At 43.9% G+C, this 15,160-nt stretch overlaps 1 protein-coding gene across 1 annotated transcript; it reads right to left on the reverse strand.

Annotated features, from left to right (window-relative positions):
* Positions 1–12,661: 12,661 nt before the first annotated feature.
* LOC136511534 (4-coumarate--CoA ligase-like 7) lies at positions 12,662–13,743 on the reverse strand. Its single transcript, XM_066505574.1, has 3 exons — positions 13,533–13,743; positions 13,013–13,158; positions 12,662–12,921 (listed from the first exon to the last, which is right to left on the reverse strand). Exons 1-3 carry the CDS (start codon positions 13,537–13,539, stop codon positions 12,850–12,852), a joined length of 225 nt encoding a protein of 74 aa, XP_066361671.1. The 5' UTR covers positions 13,540–13,743; the 3' UTR covers positions 12,662–12,849.
* Between the last annotated feature and the right edge of the window lie 1,417 nt (positions 13,744–15,160).

Genomic DNA, 15,160 nt, shown 5'->3' on the forward strand with positions numbered 1-15,160 from the left:
TCTGCGGGCTGGATTTCATCAAATTCTGTTGAAGCCGGGCGAAGAGCAGAAAACAGCATTCCAGACTCACCTGGGCTAGTACGAGTTCACAATGATGGCGTTTGGCCTCACCGGCACGCCAGGCACATTTCAGGGGGCCATGAACATCACGGTCTGCGGAAATTCGTCATTGTGTTCTTTGACGACATTCTAGTGTACAGCGCTACCTTCGAGGAGCATATCGCTCACCTCAGTCAGGTTCTTCAGTGCATTCACTACTTGGGGCATGTGATTAGTGGCAAGGGACTGTCTACCGACCCAACAAAGATTCAAGCCGTCCGTGACTGGCCAGTTCCCTCCTCTGTCGAAGCACTTCGTGGTTTCTTGGGGCTTGCTGGGTACTGCAGGAAGTTCGTGCAGCACTTTGGCATTATTGCTAAGCCCTTAACTGACTTGCTCAAGAAGGACCAATGCTTCGTCTGGACCACTGAACACCAACATGCCTTCGATCTGCTCAAACAGGCGCTCTGCTCTGCACATGTGCTGGCTCTGCCTGACTTCTCATTGCCGTTCCATATTGAAACTGATGCCTCCGGAACCGGCGTGGGAGCTGTCCTCCAACAGAACGGGCACCCTATCGCGTTAGTTCCAAATCACTGTGATCTACGACCTATCAGCAGCGCTTATCATATCACATGTCTATATGTTCATAATTAGATATTAATTTTATTAATGTTCAATTAAACTAGTTTTATAATTAAAATCAATATAGGTTTTATTTTTGGAATTTTATACATAAATATTAATGTGACTAGTTACTAACATTAATATGCTTTTAAATTATAATTTACTTTGTTTAGACACGCTACATATAATAGACTCGTATAGATGCTCTCATATGTTACTTTGCTTTTGCAAGTTAAAGTTTAATTAGCATAAATGATATCGAGATATTTGTAAATAAAATATGACTAGCTTAAACTCCATTTCTAAACTAAATTATGATTTATCTAATCTGAACCGTTTCTTTTTAACGATAGTTTGGTGCGTTTCTTGCGTTCTCTCGACTGTAGTAACGAGCTCTCTTTAGTACGTTGTTTTGTCTCATGTGGTGTAATGTTCTTAGTTGCTTTTATTTGTTTGCTTGTATGTTTGTCTATCGGTGGTGCATGCTACGAGTAGACGAGAATCGTTTGTGGGCGTCGATGATGAGAAGGTGATGACCGAAAGCTGATGGTGTGAGAGTTGAGCAAGTGTTTAAGGCAAGTATAGCATGGGGTCATCCTTATTACCTATTCACTTTTTAATTACTATTAATTCATGATGCATGTGTCTACCTTGTTACGTGTAAGGATATCCTAGCTATTTGATATCTTGTACATGGACACCATGGGTGATTTGCATTGGGTAGTATTATGCTAGTGCTCAAAATAAATAACCATGCTCTTGTAACGTGACTAATGGTATATGCAATAAACGTTAAAATATGCTTTTTAGCAACGTGGAATCAGGGGCTAGAGCATTGGACTGTTTTTATGGTGCTTTAGATTCCTCTCCCTAAGGACTTATCTGTAAGAGATCATCCAGTATTTATAGTCCAACCATTAGCGCTACATGGCTCTGGCTTTAGTTAAGTATGAGGATATTTTCTAGCTTGTTAGAGGTTACCTTTATGGCGCAAATGGGGTGTGTTCCGGGTTAGGTAGTGCGGTCTCTATCCATCAGTGTACATGCTGCGTGTTATTGTGTCTTTCGAAAGGGGAGCCCTACATCTGTAGGCCACAGAAACCTAGAGGCCATGAGTTGTTAGACGAACCTTTGAAAGACTTTAGAGTGAACCCTGCCGACCTACTTCCTTGAAAGTGGGTCAAGAGGCTGATCACCTCGGACGAAAGGGTAAATCACGGCTCATGGGTAAAGATGTACAACATCTGCAGAGTGTTAAAAACTATTATAACAGTCATGCTCACAGACAAGAGCGGCCTGGACTCCTTGGGGCATGTGATCAGTGGCAAGGGCCTGTCTACCGACCCAACAAAGATTCAAGACGTCCGTGACTGGCCAGTTCCCTCCTCTGTCAAAGCACTTCGTGGTTTCTTGGGGCTTGCTGTGTACTACAGGAAGTTCGTGCAGCACTTGGGCATTATTGCTAAGCCCTTAACTGACTTGCTCAACAAGGACCAATGCTTCGTCTGGACCACTGAACACCAACATGCCTTCGATCTGCTCAAACAGGCGCTCTGCTCTGCACATGTGCTGGCTCTGCCTGACTTCTCATTGCCGTTCCATACTGAAACAGATGCCTCCGGAACCGGCGTGGGAGCTGTCCTCCAACAGAACGTGCACCCTATCGCGTTTCTGAGTAAAGCTCTGAGCCCTCGGAACCAAGGCCTTTCAGTACATGAGAAAGAGTATTTGGCGATTCTCATGGCAGTCGATCATTGGCGGCATTACTTGTTGCAGGCTGAGTTCGTGATTCATACATACCACCACAGTTTGGTTCATCTTAACGAGCAGCGGCTGCACACAGCTTGGCAGCAGAAAGTGTTCTCACGACTTCTCGGTTTGCAGTACAAAGTGGTTTACCACAAGGGCTCCGATAATGTGGCCGCTGATGCTCTCTCTAGGCGCAGTCACTCTGATGTGCTTGCAGCAGTTTCCACTATACAGCACCACTGGCTTTCAGATGTGGTTGTCGGCTATGAATCCGATCCTGATGCTATCGACCTCCTGTCTCAACTGGCCGCACAGCCTGATGCTCGCCCACCGTATAATCTAGTGCAGGGTGTCATACGCTACAAGGGTCGCATTTGATTGGGTTCGAAAAAAACCGGTGCAAGCTTAAGTTCTCCAGGCTCTCCACGCTAGCTCTATTGGAGGTCACCCAGGGGCGCCTGTTACTTATGCCAGAATCAAACAGTTGTTCTTCTGGCCAGGAATGAAATCTGTAGTGTGGGAATTGTTCAGAGTTGTGCTACCTGCCTTCAGGCTAAGCCGGACAGGACTCGATCGCTACCCAGGTTTGCTCCATCCTTCTCCCATTCCCGCTGCTTCGTTTGAGGTGATCACCAATTCACCATGGATTTTATTGAGGGTCTCCCTCCATCGGGTTCCTTCAACGCTATCTGGGTTAACCAGTGCATCGAGACATTCTTGCGCTGCTTTGTTCATGCTTGCCCATCATCCTGGAGCAACTGGATAGCTGTCGCTTAGTTCTGGTACAACACGTCCACCCACTCAGCTCTCGGCCGCTCTCCTTTTGAAGTGTTGTATGGATTTCCTCCCCGCCATCTGGGTTATGATCTTGCCGAAGCTGCTCCTGTGCCTGAATCGCATCAGTGGCTAGAAGACCGGGAACTTATGCATCCTTTGGTCAAACAACACTTGCTCCTCAAACCCGGATGAAGCGTCAGGCAGACAAGGGCCGCTCTGAGCGTTCCTTTGCAGTGGGTGATCTGGTATTTCTCAAGCTGCAGCAATACTTCCAAACTTCACTGGCTCGTCATGCAAACAACAAGTTGTCGTTCAACTTCTTTGGCCCATTTAAAGTTTTGCAGAAGATCGGGCAAGGGGCAAGTGGCCTACAAACTGGAGCTTCCCCCTCAGGCGGCCATCCACCCTGTTTTTCATGTGTCCCAGCTGAAGCAGTCGGTCGGCAATCAATAGGTTTCACCTCTTGTGCTTTCTGACTTACAAGCTTATCAGGTTACGGTGAAAGTGCTGCAGCGCCGCTGGACAGAGGGTCTACATCCTACTGAGCAAGGCATTTTGGCATCTGGCATCTGGGCAAAGCATTTTTGCTCCTTCCCCTGGACCTTGGTATACGTCGTAATTCAATGGCTTTTGGTAAGAGATGGATTAACGTTTCGACATAGCAAGAAAGGGCTTGACGTACTCTCCATCGTATGGAACATCGGCGTGTGGGCCGTGGGTCGTGAGTGGGCTTTGCCTTGTGCTGCAAGATTGGTCGGAGCTACCTGTACGTACTCCAGTAAATGCTGTAAGGTGCTTGTGGAGAAGCGGACCGGAGATGCTGCATGCCCATGCCGGACCCAGTCACATGACCGCCCAGCGACTGACCCAGGGCGGCGCTAGTGGTCACGAGCCGAAACGCGAAGCCACCGAGGGAGGCCTCCGGTGGTGGAGCACGGGCCACCGGACCTCGCTCTTTGGCACGTATACACGGGGTGCAATAAGACCACATTTTCATGACGAGTAGTAATAAGGGCGCGTTTAGTTCCAAAAATTTTTAGCTTTTGACTACTGTAGCATTTTCGTTTGTATTTGGCAAAAATTGTCCAATTATAAACTATTTAGGCTTAAAAGATTCGTCTCGTCAATTACAGACAAACTGTGCAATTAGTTATTCTTTTTACCTACATTTAATGCTCCATGCATGTGCCGCAAGATTTGATGTGACGAGGAATCTTGAAAATTTTTGGTTTTTGGGTGGGATCTAAACAGGGCCTAACTAAAAAGCTAGAATCATATTTACCACACGTGACACGTTTCTAAATTTCAATTACTCCCCGTCGTGTTAACTTTTTTGTACATTATTTTGTTATGTGTTTAGACAGAACGTATGCCTATATATATATATATATATATATATATATATATATATATATATATATATATATATATATATATATATATATATATATATATATACCAAAATATGTACCAAAAATTTAAAGTAACCTGTAATTTGTTATGGAGAGACCAGAATAGATTGTTCGAAAAGTTGATGCCGTATATACAATACTATTTTTTCTTTTGCATGCGAGACGTCACATGTATAAAATAAATTTAGGTGTTGGTTCAGCATTTTCACGACATGTTCACCGACTGGTTTTATTTTGGACATTGATTTTGGAATCACCATTTTGATAGAAAAGTTTATGCAACATTCCTTTATTTATTTTGTTGATTCAACGTTTTACAAGAAAATTGATGCTGCATTCTTTTATTATTAGTTTTCATTGATCGAATATTTTTGTCAGAGCTGATTCAATATTTTCACAAGACTAGCAAATATGTCCGTGTGTCACAACACAAGAAAAATACTATAAAATATTAATGAAAAACAATGACAGAAATGGTACATATCTATTTATGTTTTACCTTTTTATAAAAATTAAAAACTATAATTTATTTTATGATTGTAAGTACCGTGACACCTAAGAGGGCGAGTGAATCAGGCAACTTAAAACTCTATTTCTAACTATGCCTCTAATTTCCAACCTTAGCAAAACCTATGCAATTAAGTAAACTATTTAAATGTGCAACTATAGTTTTGCTAGGTGTGTTGTTATCTCTATCGCAAAAAAAGTTATGCAAACTAGGTTCCAATTCTATCAACTGGTCTATCAACTAAGCTATAAAAGGTAAAACACACAACCAAGGTAGCATGTAAATGCGAAAGATAAAGATGAGGTAGAGATGCAAACACCCGGCAATCACTCCGATATTTTTATCGAGGTATCAAGAAGCGCACAAGCTTTCCTCTAGTCCTCGTTGGAGGCCCTTGCAAGGAAGCCCTCGCAAGGGCCAAGTTCCCAGTCGGGTAACTCTGTGGATAGCCTCGGGCCCTCCCCACACACAAGTGAGTCTCCGATGTGCCTTCCGGCAAGTCTCTCCCGGACCGCTCCCCCGCCGTCTCCACTATCAAGCTTCTGACCGAAACACCGCTGACCTTGTTCCCTCCGGTACACGGTGTCGGACATACCATAAACACGCCTGGTGTGGTCTTGCAAGACTACAAGCCCTGCCGAGTACAAACATGATGCGCGCAAGCACGTAAAGGCAAGAGGTATATGCAAACCTCACTAAACACCAGGCCTAAACCTAGAGCAAGCACATATGAGCAGTGGTCTAACTAACCTAACCACTTCGTAAAACACCTACGCTAATCATAAAGTGTATCACTAAGCACTATGCATATGGAGAGCACCAAAGTGGTGTATCAACACCCCTAGTATCTTCCGTCAGCTCTTTCACACTTGTTTGTTCGGTTGGGGTCATATTTATAAGCCCCAAGTCCAAACTACGCGAGGTGGAGGATGCTCTATGAGCACTGTCGAAGCACCAATGCGCACAGGACTTGCTCGAGGAGTTCGTGTGCGCAGAGGTGGGTCCACTGCGAGCTGGCCAGGAGTGGTTCACAGTGTTAGAGGAGAAGTACAAGGATAAGGGCTTAAAGTGCCCAGATATTGAACTGAAGGAGCGGTGGGAGAGGGTACCGTCGAAGGCCAAGAGACGAAAGTTGGGCGTGAAGAGGGTGGCGAATCTGGTGCAGCAGACCACGTCAGAGATAGCTCGAGACATGACCACTGCGGAGGTGCACAGCGTTTGGGAACCCTTCTCGACCATCAAAGGTTGAACCGGATGTTTGGTCTTCTCAGTTTGGAATATTCGGATATATTGGCCAGTAGAAAACATCGAGAAACCATATTTGGAAACATATTTGCTAGTAAAACCTCCTAGATCATCTACGAAGCTCATCGAGAAAAGCGCAGAACAACAAGTAATTGGGGTTGGAAAAGTTTAGAGTTTGAAGAAGTAAAAAGTAAGGTAAATTGATTTATTTTAATTGATTGGAGACCTCAATTACCCATGAGTCTATTGTATATATAGAGAGGTGGTTGTCTTAAGCCACTAGGAAACATATTCATATTAAAATGTACATGTTTTATAGTTTTTTATTCAGATTGGGGAAACATGACTTAAGGCAGGTTTATGTTTTGTACACTGAAATAGGAGAACCTGGCCTTGCCGACTTTCAAAGCCGGCCTAACCGTAGGGAGGGTGTCTGACTAAGCCATGTGTTTCTCGTTCTTTTAAAAGTTTCGAATTTAGTTTTGAATTGGCATGTTAGAATTTGTTGATGTGAATTAGTCTTCTATATGAAGTCATAATTACTTTGTTTCTATTTCTAATGTGGCAAATAGATAGGACATAGAATGAAAATAAGAAAAGAGAGAAGAATAGGAGCTGATTTAGGGGCTCCTATTAGAATTGAGCCATGAAAACTAGAAAAATAGGACTCTCAAAAGTAAAGGAAAGACACTCAATCAAGCATAGACACCATAATTTAGATGCCACTGGTATAGATGCTGTAACAAAGTGACAATGCTCACCCCAGCACCTCCCTGGAGTGAGAACGCAGGATGAAACTGGCATGACTCGAGAAAGAACGGATGGGCACTGTGCACGTCGTCATCAAATCAAATTCATCCACCAAAGACCAAGGTAGCGTTTAGTTCCCAAAATTTTACAAAATTTTTCAAGATTCTCTGTCACATCGAATCTTTGGACGTATGCATAAAGCATTAAATATAAATAAAAAATAAAACTAATTACACAGTTTAGACGAAATTCACGAGACGAATCTTTTAAGCCTAATTAAACTATGATTAGACACTAATTATCAAATAACAACGAAAGTGCTACGGTATCCAAAAATTTAGCCGCTAAACAAGGCCCAAACCAAACCAAAAGGCTGCGCACCCATGTGCCCGTGGATCCTGGAGTGTGCAGTGACCACTGACCACTGCTTTTATTTATCACGAGACGAGGCTTCTTCAAAGTTACTGTGGATCCTAGTACTACAACGTACAGGCACCTCGATGACAAAAATCAGTGTGCCCCCTTCCGGGAGGGGAGAGCGGACCACTGGAGCTCCCCGTGAACGGCACGCTGCAATCAGATTGATTGATAATAAGTACTAATAAACACGAGAATCATCCACACGTAACACGTTTATCATCATTGGACCCAAAGTAAATTGATTGATTTTTTTTTTGCTCTAACGACCAGATAAAATATTAGTTGTAATTCATTCATAACGTACAAGTTAGGGTCTGCTATTTGATACTAGAGCTAATTGCTAGCTACCTAAAAAATAGCTAAAATCACCTCTAGTGTATAAACTAGTGTTTACAAGACCCTCAATAGCACCTCAGGTTCTGCGTGAGAGCGAATTTTTCAGGATTTAACGGCGTTGTGCTTTCGATAGTAGACGACGTTTCCATCGACAGCGAGACGCCTATGGTGACTTCATCAATCTCGAGGATTTTCTGGCTCAGTCCTTGAAGATGATCCTAAGGGTAGGGTTTACATGCATATGTTCATAGGGGTGGATGTGCGTGCGTTGTGAGTGTCTGTGTTGTACTGTTAAATTCGAAAAAGAAAAGCAGAAGAGCTAATAGTTAGGCTAATCTTTTAGCCGAAAAACACGCACAAAAATAAAAGAAAGCTAGAATTTTGTAATTTTGTAATTTTTTTTCTTTTAAAAGTCTTTAACTGATTGTTATAACTAACCGTAGCCAAGCTCCAAACAAGAAGATCGGAGTCTAAGGTGGTGCACGCTCGCTGTACAACACAACTCAATGCCACCGCTGCTACGAGCTCTCCATGAGAACCCAATCCACCACCACATTTGCGGCACATCATCAATTCGTCCAAAAAAAAGGCTGTCCACCATGGGCCATGGGCCATGGCCCCATGTGCTATGTGGTATGGCCTAACGTGGCGAGTCCCATGAGGACTGCTTTATCACAAGTCACTGTCTATCCTGGTGCTCCTACCCCTACTGAACGCATCAGTCTAATAGCAGCAAAAAAATCAGAGTGTGGCCCGAAGGGCCCGTGGTTTGTCAAGTGAAACGCTGCTCAAAACCTAGTGATTGCATCTTTTTTTATAAATTTTTTAGAATTTTCAAGGTACACGCACGTGTACGAGTTTTCCGCGCATGGGAGGCGTTCTCTTCTTTGTGTGTGTACGGACGGGCACGCATGTGTGCCTGTGGTGTGAGTGCGGAGTGTGTGCGTTCAAGTTATACCGATAAAAAAAAAATTAGAGTGTGAGCCCCACGGCCCACCGAAAGTGGGAAGGGGGCAGCCTTATGGCTGATTGCAATCAGACCATGTTTAGTAGTACATACTAGTATAATTTGACGAGTTATGAAAACAATGGTTATATCTACCGCATGTTTATCACCATCCGACCAAAAAAAATCAGCACCCAATGACCAAATACAATACTCGTCGCAAACGTCACTTGAATGGTGAACAATCAACAAACTACACCTTTGTCGTAAAAAAAACTACACTTGAATGGTGAGGACTCAACAACACTACACTTACTTTTCCAAAAAAAAAACACTACACTTGAATGGTGCTCTACACATAATTATTATTCATTATTATAGGGTGGTACTTGCAGTTTCTCCACAGAGCAGTGCATACCCTATAATTATTATTCATTATATGGTGGCACATTGGCCAAACAATCTGGCAACAAATCTATATGACGATGGTGGAATCAAATCAGAATAAGGCCCTGTGTGGAACTTTGGATCCTATGGTCCAAAGTTTAGCAAATAAACTTGAGACTCCAAATAGGAGGTCTAAAGTGTTGTCTAAAACTTAACCGATCTAAAAAACGTTAAACTACACAAGTGAGCTAAGTGGTAAAAAGTTTTAGTCATTAACTTTAGCCAACTAAAGTTTAGAACATTGGATCCACAAAGTCCCTTATATATATGGTCTACAAGCAAACACCATCAAGGCTTGAACGACGTATCAACGCACAACGCTGTCACACGTGACCTTGAAAAGAAGAAACTACAATGATGCTGCCAAGATCAACAAGGTAATCTACCAATGCTCCTCCTCTGATGATTACAAAAGAAGTGGCACAACCTCTGATCAGGATGGAAACATAATCATATTACCATCTCCTTTGCAACAGCGCAATAAATACATATCAAATAATTTGAAAGATGTAACGGTGATATGTGAAGGAGGTCAGAGCAATGACTTAATTATGTCGATACATCTATTCATGAGTAAAAGATCAGAAACCAACAAATGACAAACCAAACATCTATGATATGGACTTCCACATTAACCTAAAAATTTTCATCAGACAAATCAAACAAAGACTACAACTTATGAAAACAATTGAAGGTACGGATCTCAATATTCAAGTCTCGGTTATGTTATTAACTTTTATTTGTAGGTCCACAGATAAACTAACATTGTAATATTTTTATCCATTCCTAAAGAGGGACATCCAACATGTCCATATACTGCACGGAGTCAGCTATTCTGGGACACAAAAAAGGGAAAAGGAAACGGCAAGCATTGGAATCAAATTAATGTTACATCATTAGTTATGCCACGATGATCCCTACCAATGTCAACTCTATGTGTAACTCTGAATTCAAATAAAAGTTAGTTATATGAAGAAATTTTTATTAGTTAATATATATTAAATAGGGTTTTCTATTGCTTATCTAAAGTTAACCCGTGCGGGAGCACGGGTTGATGGACTAGTAGGAGCTAATTTAGGGGCTCTTGTTGGACTTGAGCCATGAAAACTAGAAAAAAAATAGGATACTAAAAAGTAAAAGAAAAAACTCTCAATCAAACATAGAGACCATAATTTTGATGCTAGTGCTAGAGATGTTGTACCAAAGTGACAATGTCCACCCCAGCACCTCTCTAGAGTGAGAATGCAGGACGAAACTGGCAACTGGCCATGACTCGAGTCGAGAGAACACGGATGGGCACAGTCCAGCTGGTATGGTCCATGGATGGAAATGAGGGGGGCGCTTCCTTGCTGGGACAGTGGGTGGGTTTTTGCCTTTGTTCACTCCTGGAGAGGTCATGGATCGGAGGTGAAGCGTGCGAGGTGGTGCTGCACACGCCATGTGCATTCCTAGTAGGAGTGCTTTTATCACGACAGGTTTCTTCAAAGCCACTGTGTATCCCAGTACTACGCACAGGCTCCTCGATGACAAAAACCAGAGTGTGGGCCCCCGGGAGGGGAGAGAGGGCCACTGGAGCTCCGTGAACGGCACGCTGCAATCAGATACTCCTTCGTTACTTAATATAAGCCATATAGTTTTTAGCACCAATATTAACACATGGCTTGAGAAAGGATGTAAGACCAAGGAAAAAAAAATCAGGCCATCTTCTCTCTCCCAATCAGATTGCTTCCTAAATTTAAGAGATTGGTTGGGGCATGTGCTATGTACGGTGGGAAGGTTTCAAAACTAATCGGCGTGGAAGCTGATACATACCTATATTTTAAAATTTTCTTTAGAAATCTATATGGCTTATATTAAAGAACGGAGGGAGTAGTATTTAGGGAGTAGCATTTGATTGATGAGTACTAATAAAAACGAGATTCATCATACCCAACACAGGTGACATGTTTATCATCACTGGACCAAAAGTAAATTGATTGATTGCTCTAACGACCAAATAAAATACTAGATTTAACTGATTGCTAACGTACAAGTTAATAATTTAGAACCTGTTTGATACAAGAGGTAATTACTCAGGTGGCCGGGTGACCGGGGCCGCGGGCGTCTTAGGCAGGTGTGCGAGCGGGCCTCAGGCGGTGCGCAGCCAGGAGATCACCCATGAGAAGCGGGGGCTCTGGGGTGCTAGGGTTAGGCTGCCGGTGACTTGCTGTGGGGACATAGAGTCCCAGACGGCGTGGGCGGCCTCCAGGCGGGCGAGCGAGCGGGCCTCAGGCGGCGTGCCACTGGCAGATCACCCCATGAGAAGACAACCGGGGATCTGTGGGGGGCTAGGGTTAGGCTACCGGTGACCTGTTGTGCGGACCAAGAGTCCTAGACGGCGCGGACGTCCTCTAGGCTTCGCGCGTCGCGTCTCTAGGCGGGCGCGCGGGTGGGCCTTAGGCGGCGACTTGTGGTGTCACCTCACTTGAACCATATAAAGATGACACCAGTGGAGGTTCGCAGCGATGGCACACTAGGGGCTGCGGCGACTTGACGACTTCCACTCGCCGAATCTGGCCGTTTCAGGATGGGATGTCGGGGAGCAGGGATGCGTCGAGGTCATAGTTTCTTTTTTTCCTTTTGTGTTGTGTGTTCTCCTCTTTGTTGAGACGTGAGACTAAGTGCTCTTGTATCATTTTGGTTGTGTATATCCTTCGTGCATATAGAGGCCAGGTTATTGAATCCATTATCTAAAAAATAGCTAAAATTATATCTACATATATAAATAGAAGAGCTAATAGGAATGTTAGGGCCTGTTCGCTTGGAGGAATTCTGGAGAAATTTGGATGGTTTGGAGGAATGCTGGAGGAATTTGTGAGAGAAAAAACACTGTTCCGGATGAAAAAAGAAGCGGATCAAGCCGGGTTTAAGGACATGCGAAATATTTTAGCTAAGTTTGGACTAGTTATTAACCAATTATAATCAATCTCCAAAGCGGAGTCTGACTACACAACAGAGCTCAATGTGGCTACTTGCTAGGAACTCTCCATGAATAACCAATCCACCACCACGTCACTGCCCCAGACGGATCGCCTTGCATTGGTGCGGCACCTCGTCAAATCTGAGTTTGGTTATTTTCTGATTCATAATTGGTTCAAAGTACATTGCATGTTAGTGTTCAGACATATCTGTATGTGAAACGACAACAGAAAAGTAATATGTAATTCCAAGTTTTTTGTATTTGTGAGATGTTTGTCTCACAAACCAATCATACTGTTGTTTTCCTCAGCATCAATGACAAAACTGGACGAGTAGTCTGAGGAGTTGCACCAGAAGTTTCTGGAGAAAATTTGTCAAAGAATTCATCAATGACAAAGCTGCGTGCATCAATGGTTCAGCATCAAAGATGTCAGCGCCTGAACACACACGCGCGCACGCACACCAGGCTAGATGTCAGCGGAGTGATGTCTGTCCGGCGAGATGGAGCAACGCCTGCTTGTGGTAAGCCGTGCGGAGTTTCTTGTGCTTCTACACAAGGGTTGGAAGGTCGATGTCTTTCTGATATATAACTGAGCATGTTTTGCAACTGTGCCAACGTGTGTGTTGTAGTGGACTCACAGCATGACTGCGGCATCGATAACTTCTGGCAACGACTGCAGGACAAGCTCCAGCTCTGCAGGTGGAACCTACAACGATGAATACATCACCCAGATCAGTCTGAAAGTGCAAGGGTGACATGTGCTTTGAAAACAAGACCAAATTAAACTGGTAACTAACCTGATAACCCTTGTACTTGATGAGCTCTTTCAGCCTGTCCACCATGAACAGGAAGCCGTCCTGGTCGATGTAGCAAAGGTCCCCAGTCCTAAGCCAGCCTTCAGCATCAAAACTAGTAGCGTTGGCCTCCTCGTCGCCAACATATCCTGCATTTCACAACATTTTTTTAGGGCCAGTTTAGATGCCAATTTTTTTGGCAAAATGCTACTGTAGCGTTTCGTTGTTATTTGACAATTAGTGTCCAATCATAGTCTAATTAGGCTTAAAAGATTCGTCTCGTGGATTTCGTCTAAACTGTGTAATTAGTTTTATTTTTTATTTATATTTAATGCTTCATACATGCGTCCAAAGATTCGATGTGATGGGAAATCTTGAAAAAATTGGCGTTTTGGAGGGGAACTAAACAGACCCTGAGTTGAAAAAGGAAGAGAAAGAAAGAAAAAAAAAATCTGAATCCAGCTGCAGAGCAGCATCGGCTTATCATGCATCTTTGGATCTCATAGGGATCCTGGCTAGTTACCAGTCATGACGGCAGGCCCTCTCACGAGGAGCTCGCCTTCCTGGACCAATGCCTTTTGGACTGTGACAAATTTTCTTTGTAACAAGAGAGGTGCAAGATTCTTTGATGCTGAACCATTGATGCACGCAGCTTTGCCATTGATGAATTCTTTGACAAATTTTCTCCAGAAACTTCTGGTGCAACTCCTCAGACTACTCGTCTAGTTTTGCCATTGATGCTGAGGAAAACAACAGTTTGATTGGTTTGTGAGACAAACATCTCACAAATACAAAAACTTGGAATTACATATTACTTTTCTGTTGTCGTTTCACATATAGATATGTCTGAACACTAACATGCAATGTACTTTGAACCAATTATGAATCAGAAAATAACCAAACTCAGATACCAAAGCTGCCCCCCATGGGCCATGGGCCATAGCCCCATGTGCCCCGTGGTACGGCCTAGCGTGGCGTGTCCAGCGACGACTGCGGCAGTGTTCGGCTGATATGAAATTACTGTTCATATTCTGTCAAAATAGTATTTTTTTTTCACAGTAATCAACTGAAATAGTATTTTTCAATCCGGCGAACAGGCCCGCTGCTTTTATCATGAGTCAATGTGATCCTGCAACGCACCAGTCTCACGGCCGACAGAAAGTGGAGCGCATTTATACATGGGTCTCACGGCTGATTGAAATCAGATGGTATTTATATACACTACTATCATTTGACGAGTAATGAAAGTAAATTTATCACCATTCGACCAAAAATAAATTCGATCACAAGTGTGCTCCAGACCAAATAAAATACTAGTCAGCCCTGTTCGGCTTATCCCATATCCGGTTTGTTCGGCTTCTTTTTTCAGCCGAAATAGTGTTTTTCTCTTACAGCATTTCAACCAGAACAGTATTTTTCAGCCAATTTTAGTCAAGATTCAGCAAGCCGGAACAATATTTTTCAGCCAAGATTCAGCAATCCAAATATAATACTGTTTGTTACAAAAAGTCACACGCGTTGTACATATATATGCTACCAACGTGGATAGATAGAGCCATACATACAGGGCATAGAGGTGATCAAAGTTATTTCACCGGATCAATTTGCAACGCAGAGAGTACTAATCAGGAGACCATGCATGCAAGGACCAAACAAAAAAGGATTTTATCTTTTTATTATTAATATGTAACTCCATAGAGCTCTAGCATCCGCGCGACGAGAGCGCTGCAGCTATTGTGCGGATACTGTTCACGAATCGGACGCCTCCACGTGCCTCGTGCGTGTGTCCGCGTCCTTTTGCGCTCTCCCGGTTCATTCAATGCCGCCGCCTAGGGCCTCTGGAAAAAAAACAACAACCTCGCAGTGCCTCGACGCCTCCGCTTCATCCTCTTCCCCTCCCCCAGCCATCGCCTCGGGTGGGTGCACACTCCTTTTAACCGCGCACCTCCCCCAACCGTGCGCCCCCGTTCCTCCCTCGGCGTCGTCGCTCCCGAACCTCCCATCGCTGCCGCCGCGTCCTCGGAGTCTCCTCCACTATACGCCGCCTCCTAAACGCCTCCTCCCCTCCCAGCGTCGCCGCTCCCGCCTGCGCGACCGGCCCCTGGCGCGGTGGCGGCGCCCGCCTAGGGATTCGTCTCTCCGTCGCCTACA

The sequence above is a fragment of the Miscanthus floridulus genome, chromosome 16 (genome assembly GCF_019320115.1).
Source record: "Miscanthus floridulus cultivar M001 chromosome 16, ASM1932011v1, whole genome shotgun sequence".
NCBI lineage: Eukaryota > Viridiplantae > Streptophyta > Magnoliopsida > Poales > Poaceae > Miscanthus > Miscanthus floridulus.

What these genes read in the sequence shown, in the direction of transcription:
- LOC136511534 (XM_066505574.1), bottom strand. An exon ending in TCAAGTACAAGGGTTATCAG is followed by an intron (nt 12,922 to 13,012) that starts GTTAGTTACCAG and finishes TCATCGTTGTAG; the next exon opens with GTTCCACCTGCAGAGCTGGA.